Source organism: Ceratocystis lukuohia (assembly GCF_044167205.1).
Source record: "Ceratocystis lukuohia strain C4212 chromosome Unknown Supercontig5_pilon, whole genome shotgun sequence".
Classification (NCBI taxonomy): Eukaryota; Fungi; Ascomycota; class Sordariomycetes; order Microascales; family Ceratocystidaceae; genus Ceratocystis; species Ceratocystis lukuohia.
The window spans coordinates 3,526,724-3,541,365 of record NW_027263524.1 but is presented as its reverse complement, the minus strand read 5'-3'; the positions used below and the strand labels follow the sequence as shown (position 1 = coordinate 3,541,365).

The 14,642-nt window shown below is 44.9% G+C and overlaps 4 protein-coding genes across 4 annotated transcripts; 3 read left to right on the top strand and 1 right to left on the bottom strand.

The window, feature by feature from the left end:
* Positions 1-929: 929 nt before the first annotated feature.
* On the top strand, positions 930-1,736 carry HOO65_050776 (putative double-stranded RNA/RNA-DNA hybrid binding protein; the record flags this gene model as incomplete). Its single annotated transcript, XM_071001024.1, has 1 exon — positions 930-1,736. One exon carries the CDS (start codon positions 930-932, stop codon positions 1,734-1,736), a length of 807 nt encoding a protein of 268 aa, XP_070858835.1.
* Positions 1,737-4,706: 2,970 nt separating this feature from the next.
* Positions 4,707-5,726, top strand: HOO65_050775 (Protein kinase-like domain protein; the record flags this gene model as incomplete). The annotated part of the gene is made up of 1 exon (XM_071001023.1): positions 4,707-5,726. The coding sequence occupies one exon, from the start codon at positions 4,707-4,709 to the stop codon at positions 5,724-5,726; it is 1,020 nt and encodes a 339-aa protein (XP_070858834.1).
* Positions 5,727-6,478: 752 nt separating this feature from the next.
* Positions 6,479-8,056, top strand: HOO65_050774 (Protein kinase-like domain; the record flags this gene model as incomplete). The annotated part of the gene is made up of 3 exons (XM_071003338.1): positions 6,479-6,482; positions 7,134-7,763; positions 7,812-8,056. The coding sequence occupies 3 exons, from the start codon at positions 6,479-6,481 to the stop codon at positions 8,054-8,056; spliced, it is 879 nt and encodes a 292-aa protein (XP_070858833.1).
* A 3,783-nt stretch (positions 8,057-11,839) lies between these two features.
* On the bottom strand, positions 11,840-14,275 carry HOO65_050773 (uncharacterized protein; the record flags this gene model as incomplete). Its single annotated transcript, XM_071001022.1, has 1 exon — positions 11,840-14,275. The coding sequence occupies one exon, from the start codon at positions 14,273-14,275 to the stop codon at positions 11,840-11,842; it is 2,436 nt and encodes an 811-aa protein (XP_070858832.1).
* Positions 14,276-14,642: the final 367 nt, after the last annotated feature.

The window sequence follows — 14,642 nt, the reverse complement described above, 5'->3', positions numbered from 1 at the left end:
AAGGGAGGTTTTGGAGGAGCTGGGCTTGCTTCCTTTGCCCCAGAAAATGTCATCTCGAAGCTTGATGTTCAGTCACGGACTCCGACGCCTCCCACAGAGGTCACGATACCATCGACCCCTTGGACTGCAAGGACGCCAAAGACAGTGCTAGAGGCCGAATCGCATTCTAATTATCTGCAAGGAAGGATTAGAAATCATAACAGCAGCTCCCCCGAGTCAATAATTGAAGCTGTCAAGCATTTTGAGTGGGCAACAAATGTTATTATGCACGAGATGGTCTTGCTACAGGAAAGGGTTTGACAACTTGAACAAGAGAATAAGAGAGTAGGGCGGCGCCGGAGGGGAAAAAGGACTAGGATGCAAAAAGAAGGGCCTGTGACTATAAGGGAAGCATTACAATCAATTGATCAGATAGATATCGATGCACAGGTAGCAGCTGAATCCTCAAGAGGTAGTCGCGGAAGGTCACAAGGAGCAAAGGTCCGACAGTCTAGTATTTGCAGAAAGACCGGACATAATGTAAGGACCTGTCAGCAGACATTTGAGGTCAATAAAGAATGGTAGAGTGATTGATTTTAATTGATTAGATAAATTGTGGTGTTTCTATTGCGAATTTAATTCAGAGGGTTGATATAAGTGCGTCCCTCGCTTATCATGTACGTTATTGTATTCATTCTTTCCTCTACCCCTGGGTACTTCGACTATGAGATATTTATACTTGGGTTTACAGTTACAGTTACATGTCAAGCAGGCTGGTTTCACGTCTGAGAGGGCAGCGATGGCCAGAGCCTCTGTGCAAATGGGTAGGCTCTTTCTTGACGGATAGGCGAGTCAGCCGCTCGGTCGAAGGAGAGCTCCCAGTGGAGAGAGACGTGGGAGGCAGTCTGCCACAAGGATCTCTAGTCTCTCCCATACTATACATGCTTTACATGGCGGAACTCTTCAAGAAGCTACCCAGCCTGGGATACGCAGATGATGGTCTGATATATGTTTCGTCGCCATCAGTCCAGACCAACATTGCCACGCTGCAAACCTACATGACACACGCGGTGGAGTGGTGTAGGGAAAATGAGCTGAGGATCGACTGGAGTAAGACAGGAATCATGCATCTGTACACCGGCCGTAAACTCCCGAGCATGAACACAGGGCTTCGACTGCCAAACAGAACAACGCTGAGCCCAGTGCAGGAAATGAAGTGGCTCGGCGTCACTTGGGACACCAGCTTCAACTTCAAAACGCAGTGCCAAGAGATGGCGACCAAGGCACGCAAGACAGCGAACGTGCTGCACCGCATCAGCAGAGTCAACAGTGGCGCGTCCCCGAATTCGGTAATGCAGGCAGTGAGAGCATGCATGCTGCCACAGATGACGTATGCGGCCACCACCTGGTTCCCCAGAGCCAGCAAGACCAGCATGGCCATTTTGGAGAAGGTTCTCAGAGAAGGCTTGCGAGCCGCTGTACCTGTCTTCAAAACGACAAGCAAAAAGTGCCTATACAGATTCGCAGCGTTCCCGAACATGACAATCACTTGCCAGGACATGCTGCGGACAGGAGGGATACGGGCATCAACATGCAATGCAGACCACCCTCTGTACTGGACGATGATTGACGGGAGCATTGATGAGGCAAAGGCCCGGCTACCACAACCGATCAGAGACTCGACGAAACTCCGGCCAGAACAGGAAGGACCAGCTGAGTCGCTGGCCCGAAGATCAGACATCTCGGTGGAGCGCTGAACTGGCTGAGACCATATGACATCGGCTGGATGAAGGGGCTACACAGAGGCACAGTCGCCCGGATCCTGGTAGCGCGCTCCGGACACGGCGACTTCAAAGAGTATCACGTGCGGCTCAACCACAGGAACGCAGAAATACACTGCCCAGTCGCAGGGTGCGACCAAGCCAAGACCTTTAGCCATCCGTGGGAGTTGTTAGAGGGCACGGCGCGGGGAGAAGGTGATTTATCGGGAGAGGGAGTGTGGAGGTACGAGTCTGGTTTTCTCTGCTACTTTTCTTTTGCATTCGTTTTACGTTTTGTTCACTGCTTTGTTTCTTTGTTTGATTATTGGTGTTTGGTTTGTTTTCGTTCTTTCTTTGTTTTCTTTTTTTTTTTTTTTTTTTTTTTGCTTTTTGTACTTCAACCACGGTAGAGCGGAAACGAGCAACAGGGTAACTTGGGAGCATTTGCGCTTCGCTCGCCAAAACTCCATAGTGAACCTTGCAGAGGGTTAATTTCTGTCCGGTAACCAGTACACCTAACTCTGCATTTGATCAAGTGATTCTCAACAACCTAAGATGCCAGCTACTACTATTGAAGCTAGAACCCTTCAGGCGCTTCAAAATAACCCAAATCTAAGTATCTGACGCGCCGCAAGGACCTATAAAATTGATGAGCGTTGACTACATCGCCGCCAGCAAGGCTTCCAATCTCAAAGCAATATCTTCAATAAATCGCGTCGACTATCTGATCTAGAGGAACAGATCCTTAAGAACTTTATTCTCGACCTAGATTCGTGAGGATTTCCCCCCCAGCTTCATGATGTTAAAGAAATGGCTGATCAATTGCTTGTTGACTACAATGCGCCATCCGTCGGCAAGCGCTGGGCTTCAAAGCTTGTCAAGCGACGCCCAGACCTCAAGACACGTTTTTTTTCGGAAATACGACTATTAGAGAGCGAAGTGTGAAGATCCAACCATTATCCGCGATTGGTTTCAGCTTGTGGTGAACATGATTGCAAAGTATGGCATCTGATCAGATGGTATCTATAACTGTGATGATACTGGTTTCCTTATGGGCACGACTCCATCAGAATAGTTGTCATGGGCTCAGAAAGGCGTTCAGAGCTCCAGAGCCAATTCTTGAAACCCTAAAGTCTCTTGGGAAGGGCACAAAGGCAGTTAGGCATCTAGCTGCTGAGAACAAGGATGTTCAGGAGGCAAATGAGATACTTAGCCAGCGTCAGCAGGCAAAAAGAGCTAGACTACAGAATAGAGGGATCAAGACAGTACTACAAGAGGGAAGGGAAGCAATTGATCAGATGGATATTGATGTGCAGGTAGTGGCTGAATCGTCGTGGAGGAGTGGTCAAAGGAGGTCAGCACGACCAGGTATTCAGCGTTGTAGTGTCTGCAGCCAGCCTGGCCATAATTAAAGGGCTTGTCAAGTAGTGATTGAGTCATGTGGGGAAGAGTAAAGTGAGTAATTTTAATTGGTTAAATGCGTTGTAGTGTTTTTATCGCGATGTTTAAAAGAGAGGTTCAGAAAAGTGCAGCGCTCGGTTGACTGCGGCGCTTACGTTAGCTTAATTGTCCACTTTACTTTTGGGCAGATACTACGTGGGCATCAGGTTTTTTCTACACGGGCATCTGGCTTATGTGGGCATCAGGCTTTATGCACTCTGATTGGCTCTAGCTCACAGGTACAAGGCCCATAAAGGCGGTGAAGCATGTGCAATAACAGTGGGCCAAATCTCAAGGATTCTTTACAAGTAGCAACACTACAGTTGCTGTGAATTTCTTCTTCTAGAAGGGCCATTTCACAACCTTTGTCTCTATACTATTTATTTGAGCTGCCTTTTTACCCAAATATAACCACTTGATTCTCATTCTCTAAATACAATCCAATCTCACTCTCTGTCCATTAGATCTAAAGCTTGTTATTCTTCAGTATATTTATCTATCCTTCTCTAGATGTCAGCTACACCCCTTGTTCCTATTCTGAGAGGATTATCCCCCAGCTCCCAGGTGACCTCAGCCTCTATACACCCATTCTCTGCCTTACTCTACTGGCTGTCATGAGGTTGTTTTCCTGAGTAGGTGCAGCTACATCATAGTACGTAAGAGTATTAACATAGGATAAAGAAATCATATATCAGTGAAGTCTTCAACACAACGAGTATCCTGTCCTTTTTACATTTCTTTGTATAAGTATCAGCTATCAGCCATAGAATTGGCCAGGGGAGAGAGGTACATTGGCAGAATTCCAGAGCATAGAATGCACTAACAGACACATTTCTAGCCAATCAGAGTGCGTAAATTGATGCCCACATAAGCCAAGCCCGATGCCCGTGTAGAAAAAACCTGATGCCCACGTAGTAGCTGCCCCCATAACATAACTCTTTCAGGGCACTTATTAGGCGCTTAACAGAATACTACAACGTACAGGATAAGCATGCGCACCAAAAGTCAAACAACTTTCTTCCATTTGATCAATCCATTCTCAACCATTAAATATGCCTCACCCAAACAATGAGTGTAATATACTTCTTTGTCAGAACAATCTACTAAATTCAGTTATCTCACTTTTGAAGTCACTCGTGATCCTGTATAACCAGATGTGGAACTGTGATGGTATGCAGATTGATTGAAATGGTGAAGCTTGTTTCTCGATTCCTTCTCTAAAGTGTTGAGTTCTTCCAACACTTAAGCTGGAGTATTCAGGCTCAGGCTTACCCAGAGTTAATCCGACTGAAGGCAGATTCCCCAGAATACTCATCCTTTATGTAGTTCATCCAACATTTTATCCAACACTCCGAGGTTGTCAGATGATGAACTACTGTGTTCAGTCATGAAAATATCTACACAAATCTGTTATTGATTCTCATCTGAAATGTGGTTGCTCTAAAACCTCGTGAGTACAAGCCTCGTGCGCTGTCTTGGGCGCTTCCACCTGATCCTACCAAGCCCAAACTACCATACGACTGCGGCATGTCCCTTTCCATCCGAGCACATACACCGCCTCCACCATTTGGCTTTGGTTATGACAGAGAGCTTGCTCCACGCCCAATGGCTGAATGGACAGACCTTGATGGTGTGACCCAAACTGAATGGTGTTCTCGACACCCAATCATCGACACGCCGCCTCACCCTGATAAAACTATCCACTGTCTTCATGTGCTCGAGGAGGTGGCATGCCGTGATGGTCGTGGCGCTCAAGTACTACGATGCTCTTTAGACGATAGCAGTGATGACACTACCTATATTGCAAAAATATACGACCCTTTTTACTATTCATACATCGGGCCAACCGATGATGTCACATGGAAAGCTGATCGGGACTACAGCAGTGAGGCTGCAGCATATGAGGAGCTGAATAGAGTAGGAGTTGATGGCAGTTTTGCTCCAAAGTATTATGGATCGTGGACCTTCGACATGCTCTATCCTGAAACACCCAGCGCCACACGCCCAGTTCGAATGATTCTTATGGAGTGGATTCCCAACTCCATCACTATGGAGAATCTACGGAAGGGGGGCTTTCGAGGCCGCATATCTCCTCAGCATCGACTGGATATTCTTGCCAGAGCTATGAAGGTCTACTCGAAGATGGAGTTCCATGGTGTAAGGCAACTAGATTTTGCTCCACGAAATGTGCTATTGGTTGGCCCTGAGGTATTATCTCATATGCCTCGTGTAATTCTATTTGACTTCAATGTCTCTGCAGTCTTCAGCCAGCCAACCTGCAGCAAAACGCAGCACAAGAGCAAGTTGCCAATTAGTCCTCGGTACTTGTTTTGGGGAAGGTGTCCTGAGGAATTTTACTACTGGACCCCATCTCCTCACTCTGATTCCCGGCCAGTTTTCTTAGGTTGGCTGACGAGTCATTGGGAGCATTCAACGGAGTTTGGTGGTCCACCAGCGTCTCTAAACAGAAGACTTCGTGTTATTGAAGATCCACCTGAGTATGCTTCTCCCATTGAAGATGAAGACTGGAAATATGACAATGATTAAATGCCTCCAAACTGGCATTAAAACCCATGCCTTACAAGGTATGACATTGGACATGGGCTTCAATAGGAATAGTGTCGGAACAATCTACTGAATTCAGATTTTATCACTTTAGAAGTCACTCATGATCCTGTACAACCGCACGTGGAACCATGCTGGTATACAGATGAAGTATTCAGGCTTGTGTTTACCCAGGGTTAACCTGACTGAAGGCAAATTCCCCACAATACCCATCCTCCATGTAGTTTATCCAACATTCATCCAACAAATAGGTAGTTTTCAATGATGTATGAAGTTGAACAGCAAGGATGACTGTGATTGCCATGAGACTAGGCTTGTAGTTGCTTTCAGTGTAATGTTAGTAAAGAATGATGCAATTGGTCCTTAGAAAGAATCTCTTTTTGTCATGGTGCACTACTGCTTGTGTTGCCTTGTTCACTGCTGTAGCCATGTGCTACCTTGTTTCCCTGCTCCTTTGTTTCCACATGTTACAGGACTAGTAGGTGATACTAAGTTTGCTGATTGATGACTTTATTGTCAAATGAGGGAGAAAGGAAGAAACTATCTAAAGCCTTTGCTGGCAGTGCCCCCTCTTTATCTTCTACAAGATTTTCCAGCACATCTTGTCTGGCTCTACTTTCCTATTCTGGCCTAGTCCCTCATCCTTTGCTTGTCTACCCACTAATACCCCACTCCTTTGTTTCCCCCACCTTCTTCTCCATGCCTTGTTTCCCCACACCTAGTTCCCTGCTGTCATGGGTTAGTTCACAGATTGATTCACATGATTAGGTCTGGAGATAGCCAGATATTACATGGAGGGGAAGGGAAAGGAAACTAATCTAAAGTATTGTGAGGGCTAAAGGGACCTTCTAATAGCAGGACTTGTGGTCTTGTATCCAACCTGTGACTGTTGTGCCACTACTTCTTACAGGCCATCAATCCTCTGTGTATTCATTCCACCATGGTCACTATACAAAATTGATTCCTGAGGCAAAAGTGCCCCACTTGATAGAATCAATCACATAATATAACGCTGTTGCCCCTTTCTGTATCCTAACTGGAATTCACAAACATCCATTTGACTTGTAAATCTCCTGTCCCTCTTCCACCCATACATTATTATATCAATTCTCAGCAACTCCTCCCAGCTAGCACGAATGACTTCAACTGAACAGTGTTACCTAGTTCCAGATAACAAGGTTCTACTTGAAATATTCTCGGTTCCAGTAAAGTCAACTAGTTGCCGAATAATATCAAACACACATAAAACGTGTACATTCAGCCTTACTGAATCTTTTCCTGACTATCCTAGCCATGTCATTGTTCGGCTGGAGATATCAGGAGGCTGCTTGGCTGCCATTGCAACTTTCCAGCGCCTATGTCATTCTCAGCTACTAAACTTGGTTCCAGCCGTCCTATGTGTTGGCACAGCGACCACTGAGGATGCAAGACAGGTTGAGTACTCTGTGTCAGCGTATTGCGAGGGCACTATTCCACTCGAGAACGTATGGGACACACTTGATAAGACCCATCAGCTGGAGTTGGTGGATTCAGTTGTTCGTGCAATGGAGAAGCTTCAGCAAGTAGATGTCCACAGCATTTCACCAAGCTTACCCGGAAACGCTAATCTTCTGAACTCGACTGCCAATTGGCCTGCGAAATGGATGGGGGGCCCAAGTCTTGGATACCACCCAGATGTCAAACACTTTCTGGATAGCCTTCTCAATACAGGCAGTCGGGGACCACCAACCTGCAAGCTACTAGAACTCAATGGTGGAGTTGTAGTTGCCTCTTCGTACGATGACATTGGTCAAGTTGAACTTTCACGAGCAGACCTCGAAAAGCTCCAAAGCCATGCTGTCTGTTGCCATAATGACATCGAACCTCGCAATATTCTCATTACAAAACTGTCCTCGACTCCAGGGAATGAGCGATATGAACTTACTGCACTGGTTGATTGGGAAATGGTAGGCTTCTATCCCTTCTCGTATGAATACAGTCTTAAGGATCTTGTTCTGGGCTCTTCCAACCTCTCTCTGGGTTGGTATACTTTATTCAAGGAATGAACAGCTCATTTATTACCTCCAGATGAATGCCACATGAGATTCATCAAGGCACTTGGGATTATTGACAGATCTCGGAAGCGACGGATGGTACGGAATGTCGGTGTTCGATTTCAAGCAAAGTGGATAGAGAGGGAACAGGTTACAATGTCTCCAGACCTTCGTCAGGGTTGGGTCCGCAAATTCGATACAAAACCTCCAAAGCCATTTACCAAAGATGACGCTGAAATCATGGAGCAAGAAGTTCTGAGAGAACTTGGATATTCATAATTCATACACATATTGAGACGAAATGAGTTGTTTTCATGAAAGCTAGAATTGACTGAGGCTAGGCTAAACGGGGGAAACAGTCCCCAACATGCCCCCAGGACATGCTAGAATCAATTCAGCATCATTGTTTACAGAGTCTGCAGCCATCTATATCTTGTCAACAGTGCAACAAGTCAATGCAATCCAGCAAGTAGAGTAGCCACCAGATCCCAAAAGGCTAGGGCCGAAGAATTTTGCTTTCTTCCTTTCTTTCCTTCATATTCTACCTTTTGTTGGCACATGATGTAGATGTGTGGCACATGAGGCTGTGAAGAGATAGGAAATAGACATAGTTATCACAATGGAAAATGTCTCTAGTCAGGTTAACACTAGGTAAACAATGGTAAGACTTGAATCCTCGACAGGTGGCCACAGAAGGTCACAAGGAGCAAAGGGTTGTTTTCTAGTGTCAAAGATCCTATCTTATTTGGCATATACACATCATGTTAGCAATACCATGACAGAATGCTATTGAGCCAAGACCCTTTTTACCTATTGCACTTATGAGATAAATATTCAGCAATACTGGACAGGAGTATATTTAGGGCTAGGCCTGGAGATAGCATTGGGTCAGGTGGGGCAGGCACAGGGTTGCAAGCAGTTCCTAACTACTTAGTAGACACTACTGAGACCTGTAAATAACTAGAGAGAGCAATGACCAGGACTAGAGGATGGATTATACAAGCTTGATGAGTAGGATATTTTATTAGTGTGAATAGAAGGGTTATTGACTCAGTGGGCTCCTGCCTAGAGAAGCCTGCAAACACTATGTAATTCTAAGTCAGGCCAGGTCTTGAAGGGCATTGATCCCAAGGGCCTGTCAATAATTGCAGAAGCCTCTCTAAGCACCTAGTTGTAGAGGTTTGAGTAGATAAAAAAGACATCTAAATTTCTTCAGGGATAGGTGTGGCTAGAGAAGAGAACAATATCAAGATCAAAAATACCAAGTATCCTTGATAATGAGGACCATGAGCCAATGAAGCCAAATAGTGCCAGAGATAACAATAGAAAATGAGCAGAGAAGCAGTATGAGAAGAGAATACAAAAGTCAAAAGCCTCATGTGATTCTGGTTGAGTGAGGGTAGAATCACAGAAGTTAGCAATAGTGCAAAGAAACAGGACAACACTAGCATTAACTTGCTTACTGTGAAAGGTGAGCTTAAAACAACTGATTGTGTTAAGAAGCATACACCAGGCATGTACTATTTACATGACAGTGCAGCCTAGGACAGAGTTGACCTTTTCAGAAGGCTTGGGAGAGGTGGTGGAGGTCTTGACAGTGGCCATTGTGAAGATTAGGTGGGGTTCTGACAAAGAGGAAAGTAAGGAATGAGCTGGTAGAAAGGGAAGAGGAGATGTAGAAGAGAAGGTTACTAGTGGGTGATGAGTGAAGGAAAGGGAACAGTGAAGATGGAGGAGGGAAGGCATGCTATTTATGTTAAACAGTTGTCATTAGACATGATATAGGGTTGGTTGACCTGCTTGATAGGAAAGTCACTGCCTAGCCAACACTGATTAGACTATACAACCTATGAAAATCTTGGACTATTTCCTGATTCAGATGTTCTGTCTAGGTGAGCTACCAGACAGCACTTGTCTAACTGACTCCACTCAGCAGATCTCAAGTCAGCTGACTTGCATCTTGAGTCCCATTCAAGACTGCTATCTTGCAGGCATGGTCCTTTGGCCTTGGGTGCTGTAATCATGGGTCCCTATAGCTTCATTATCTTGGACTACAGACTAGTGCATCAGAAAGTCCACAATCACTGTGGCTCATTTCCCCTATATCTGAATGATTCTAGCTGAATTTGGAGATCATTAAGCTCTGTCTCCATTTGATGGCTTTGGTTTTCATTCACATAAAGAGATAGCACTTGACATTGTCCTTCACATTCAATCCTAGTGTTTGAGCACTAGAACTAGATAAGGACAGTTAGATCTAAGTGATAAGGATAGTTCACTCCACTTTTCCCCTTCAGGAGGAGTGCCATAGTTACCTGAAAGAATTTGAATGGCATATGCTTAGCATTGTTTCCCTTTGTTCATGTGTTATAGAATCTAAAAGAAGGATCTTAGATTAGTTAATGAGTTCTTTCATGCATCCCTTTTTTGTGTTGTAGGTTTTAGGGTTCAGGGTCACATGACAATTGGACCCTGACCCCACTCTGAGATAGACTTATTGAAGCACCAGCTTCAGAAGTCTATCACAGAGTTTGCTTCCTTCTTCACTAAGCTTTTAGAATCAGAGAATCAATGTACATTATCAGGATAGCTATTCATACAAGACTCACGTATTTATATGCATCAACGTGAGTGATTATAGCACTTGTTTACTGTGGTCAATAGCTGTGGTGTTACAACTGCCATATCATAGACGCAGGCGTAACACTCACAGTGTTTAAAACAGCTGTGAAAATCTGACTATGCCAATGTGTAGGTGTGACTAGTGAATGTGACTATCATTGAGCTAGTGGGTAAAAATGCATATGGTGAGCTTTTCTGCGAAGGCCCCCTATATTATAAGGGGCATTGTTGGTCTTGAGAGATATTAATATGTTTTGATTAGACCTATCTAAACTGTGACAATCGATACCTTTGGCAAGCCTGTCAGTGCCCTATTAAATAATCTCGAAAGTGATTCCAATTGTCAAGATGGGTGCGGATGGCAGGCTTCCCCTGGCTTACCAAGGAGCGCAGGGTTGTTCTTTCACAACTTGTGTCTCTCTACTTGCCCAATTCATTGAGAAATCCAGGTTCAAAGAACTCAGTCAGGTCTGACAAGGTTTAGCATGTTGGCATTGTAATCATCCAGTCATACAAGGCACTGTTGAGTCTATTTGGATATCATCAAACATCCTCTATTGATCAGGAAAAGGAAGAAACTGGGCTGCTCAAATGAGTAAGACTGTTAATGGGATTGTCTTGTGAGGGAATTATGTGGGGCTTATCTTGCCTCCATTACAGCCTCAGGCCTAACAGTCCGTGCAGGCAGTAGGCTGTTTGGTGATGGCAGTAGCTGTCATGTAGAGATGCACAGGGGAGGGGGAGAGAACCTGTCTAATGAGGGAAGTATTGCAGGGGTAACTTGGTCATGTTCATCCTTCTCAATGGTGCACAGCCCTAAAATACCCATACTTACCGCAACAGGCAATAAATGTAATAGCTGGCAGGTTTGTGATGGCATAGACAGGCCGAACCTAAAAGCACTGGATGCATGCAGTTGTGGGGATGGCTGAAGTGAAGTGTAAGTCGTAGGTGGAGCCATGGGATGGGGACCTGTGACTTGTGAATGCTTGTAGCTTTAGTGGCCATTACACAGAGGCTGTAGAATAGATGTTATGTACAGTGTGCCACGCAACAGTAACTGATCAATATGGGGTTGACATAGGCGAGGCAATGAAGCCTATACAACAAGTTCAATGTGAAGAGTTAGGGGGCAAGCTTGATGGCAGTTTTGATCTCCTCGAGATATGGAGATATGGAAGAGTGCTGGTAGGTTGTCATTCAAAGTTGTTGTAAGAAAAGCAAGAGAAAAGCAAGAGAGAAGATGCCAAAAACGCAGAGAGAGTGACTTATTTCTTCATTAAGGAGTAAATGTGTTCATAGACTAATGATGCTGACATACAGGCCATACAGTGAAGCCAGGTGGAAACACAGTCAAGTGAGTAAAAGTATTGCACCCTGATCAATAACATGAACATGACAACTGCATTAATAGACCCTGGTTCATCAGTGTACAACATGTCAAGTTTCCAAGTGAACTCTCTTCACAGGTCTACCATTGTCCCAAGAATTTCCACTATTGGTCTTTTGAACAGCTGCATCTTCATAGTATCCAATACGCCAAGAGTCAGGAGGACATTTGATAATCTGGGATCGATGAAAATCAATCAACATAGTGCGCCCAGACTGAGCATCATGCGTCACATTCGCCTCACGCACATCGCCGTGAACAACTCCAAGCGCCAGAAGCCTGGATTCGAGATTGTTAACAACACCATAGTCCATTTCCATGACTGGTTCACCTGCATATGATAGCAAGAGCATTTGCCTAATAGGCTGGAACCCATAATTGAGTGTCTGTTGCATTGACACATGGCCAAGACAGACTGGAACAACTTCACCTTGTACAGGTCTTAGTTGATAATACACCTTCAATTCATGCCGGATGAATGGTAAGGCAAGGTTCAACATGCCTTTTCCAACAAACGTGTAGCCATATGGATGAGCTGTGAGCTTCACAAGAATCCCAAGTAGACCAGACTTATTGGGTTGTACTTCACAATCAGAGTCCAGGTTGGTGTCGAGCTGGGCCTTGACAATATCAACAAGCTGGGACAGTGAAATTTGGTGCTTCTTATGGACAGAGGCAGAAGAGGACTCAAAACTAGGCTCCTTGCAGTGAAGATTGACATTTGGACATGATTGGTCAAGATAACCTCCATTGGCCAGACCTAAGAGACATCGCTGTGAGCAGTACTCAGGTCGAGGAAGTCGACATGTGCTGGAATTGGTATATGAGTCGACATGTACTGCCTGCTTCTTCTTGGAAGGGTCGTGCTCGTGTTGGCTTGATGACCTGCCATCGGGTGGTGGGAATTGTGGATATGGGTTTCGTAGTGAAGACGAACCAGTATTTCCACTTTCATTCCCTTTACCAGAACCAGACGATGGATCAGATGGTGGCTTTTTAGACCCATGGAATCGAGGAAGTCTATTCTGTATACTTGCAATTTGTTGTACTGAAAGATTTGTAGAATTAAAAGCCAGCTGAATCATTGTCATAACCATAGCGTATGGGGTGTTTTTGATACCATTCTCTAGTGCTGAAGATATCTCACTGTCCTGAGCTGGTGAATCGTCTAGGTCATGACGTGGGATATCACTGACATCTTTTTGATGAACACACAGATGAAAATAAAGCTCTGATGGCTCTTTGTAGTTGATGTGAAGCAAAATGGTAGCTTGACCAGTTGAGAGATAGCCATATGAAAGGCCAAGAGTAACCATATAATTGTACGTCTGTACTAAAGCCTTTGCCACCAGTTGGGAGCTAGGCGGGTGCTCTTGGTTTTTCAGGTTCTCAATCTTGCCAGACGCTGGTGAGCTTGCTCCAGGATCTATTGATTCAGTAAATATTCTGCTCCCTGAATCAACAATATCCTTCAACGCAGAACAGAGTAAATCTGGGGTGAATACATGTGCAGGCTTGTGTTCGATAACTAGAAGGTTTTTCACGTTTGGTGATTCATTCACTCTTCTCAGAAATGTACCATCTGGATTGATTCTGCGCTCGGGGGACCGCATTTTGATTGGCTGCGTTCTATCAGGATCTGGAGGTGAGGTGGCAGGCCGCTTGAGATTACGTCCTGCATTCGAGATATCTAGAGAGGGTCTACGACCACGCGAGGCAAAGGCAGATACGACAGTCACTGGCTCTGGAATATCAGCTCTAATACTGGAAAGATCCAAAAATTCGTCTGGTGAGTTCTCATCATCTGAGCCCTGCATGTTGTACTCATGGACCTGTTCGCAAATCTTCTTGATATATGCTGTGTTTGGGTGGAATTCAACTTTCTCCACTTCTTCAGAAACGATCTGACGCCAGGTACTAGCGATTTTGGCGACAGGAAATTCAATAACCAAGGAACAGAACAGTGAAGATTCAATTTCACTGGCATGTGTCACTTCTTGAGCCATCTCTTGCACCGCAGAGGCACGTGAAAGTGGCGGAAGCAATAGCTTATCACCAAAGGCATTAGAAAGATCAGTGAACTTTTGCTGGTGAAGCTCTGGAAACTCGTTCCATGGCAGCAGCTTCCTAGGACAGGTGCGACCAAGAACAGATGTTGAGCTTGCGGCAGTGGTTTCCGGGCCTTTTTGGCGTACTCTGAGAGTTTGAAAGCAGTGCGCGTAGAGGTGGTAAATGTGTGCGTGGAGGGACTGCTTAGCTGTGGCGGCATCGGCACGCTTCTTTTCGGCATCGGCACGCTTCTTTTCGGCATCGGCACGCGTCGTTTCAGCATCGGCATGAGCCTTTGCTTCCACAAGCTTTGAGTCTTTTTCATCGATAAGAGCCTTTGCTTCCACAAGCTTTGAGTCTTTTTCATCGATAAGAGCCTTTGCTTCCACAAGTGCAGCCGTCAATGCTTCTATATTCGTCAAATCTAAATTTTCCATTTTGTAGGGCCAATTATTTCGTTTTTAAAGCAAAGGTCGTGCTGAAAGAACAATATTGAACTGTTGAAGAAGAGCATTAATGTTGCATAGTGTTAGCAATAGACATGAGTAGCAAAGAGGTTACTGTTGACATTTGACACCTAGGTGATGAGAATCCATGTGATAAATCCATATCACGTGACATACTTACGTAAAAAGTTAGTTTACCCCGGCGCCGCCTACATGCGCGCCCCCAATTCTTTTATGCGCCCCCTCCCTTGTTGTTTTTTGCTTACCTAAGCAATTTTTTGGCTTACCTAAGTATGATTTTGCTATGACCAGCAAGCAGACTACAGATACAGCAGATGGAGGCAAACAATACAGTGAA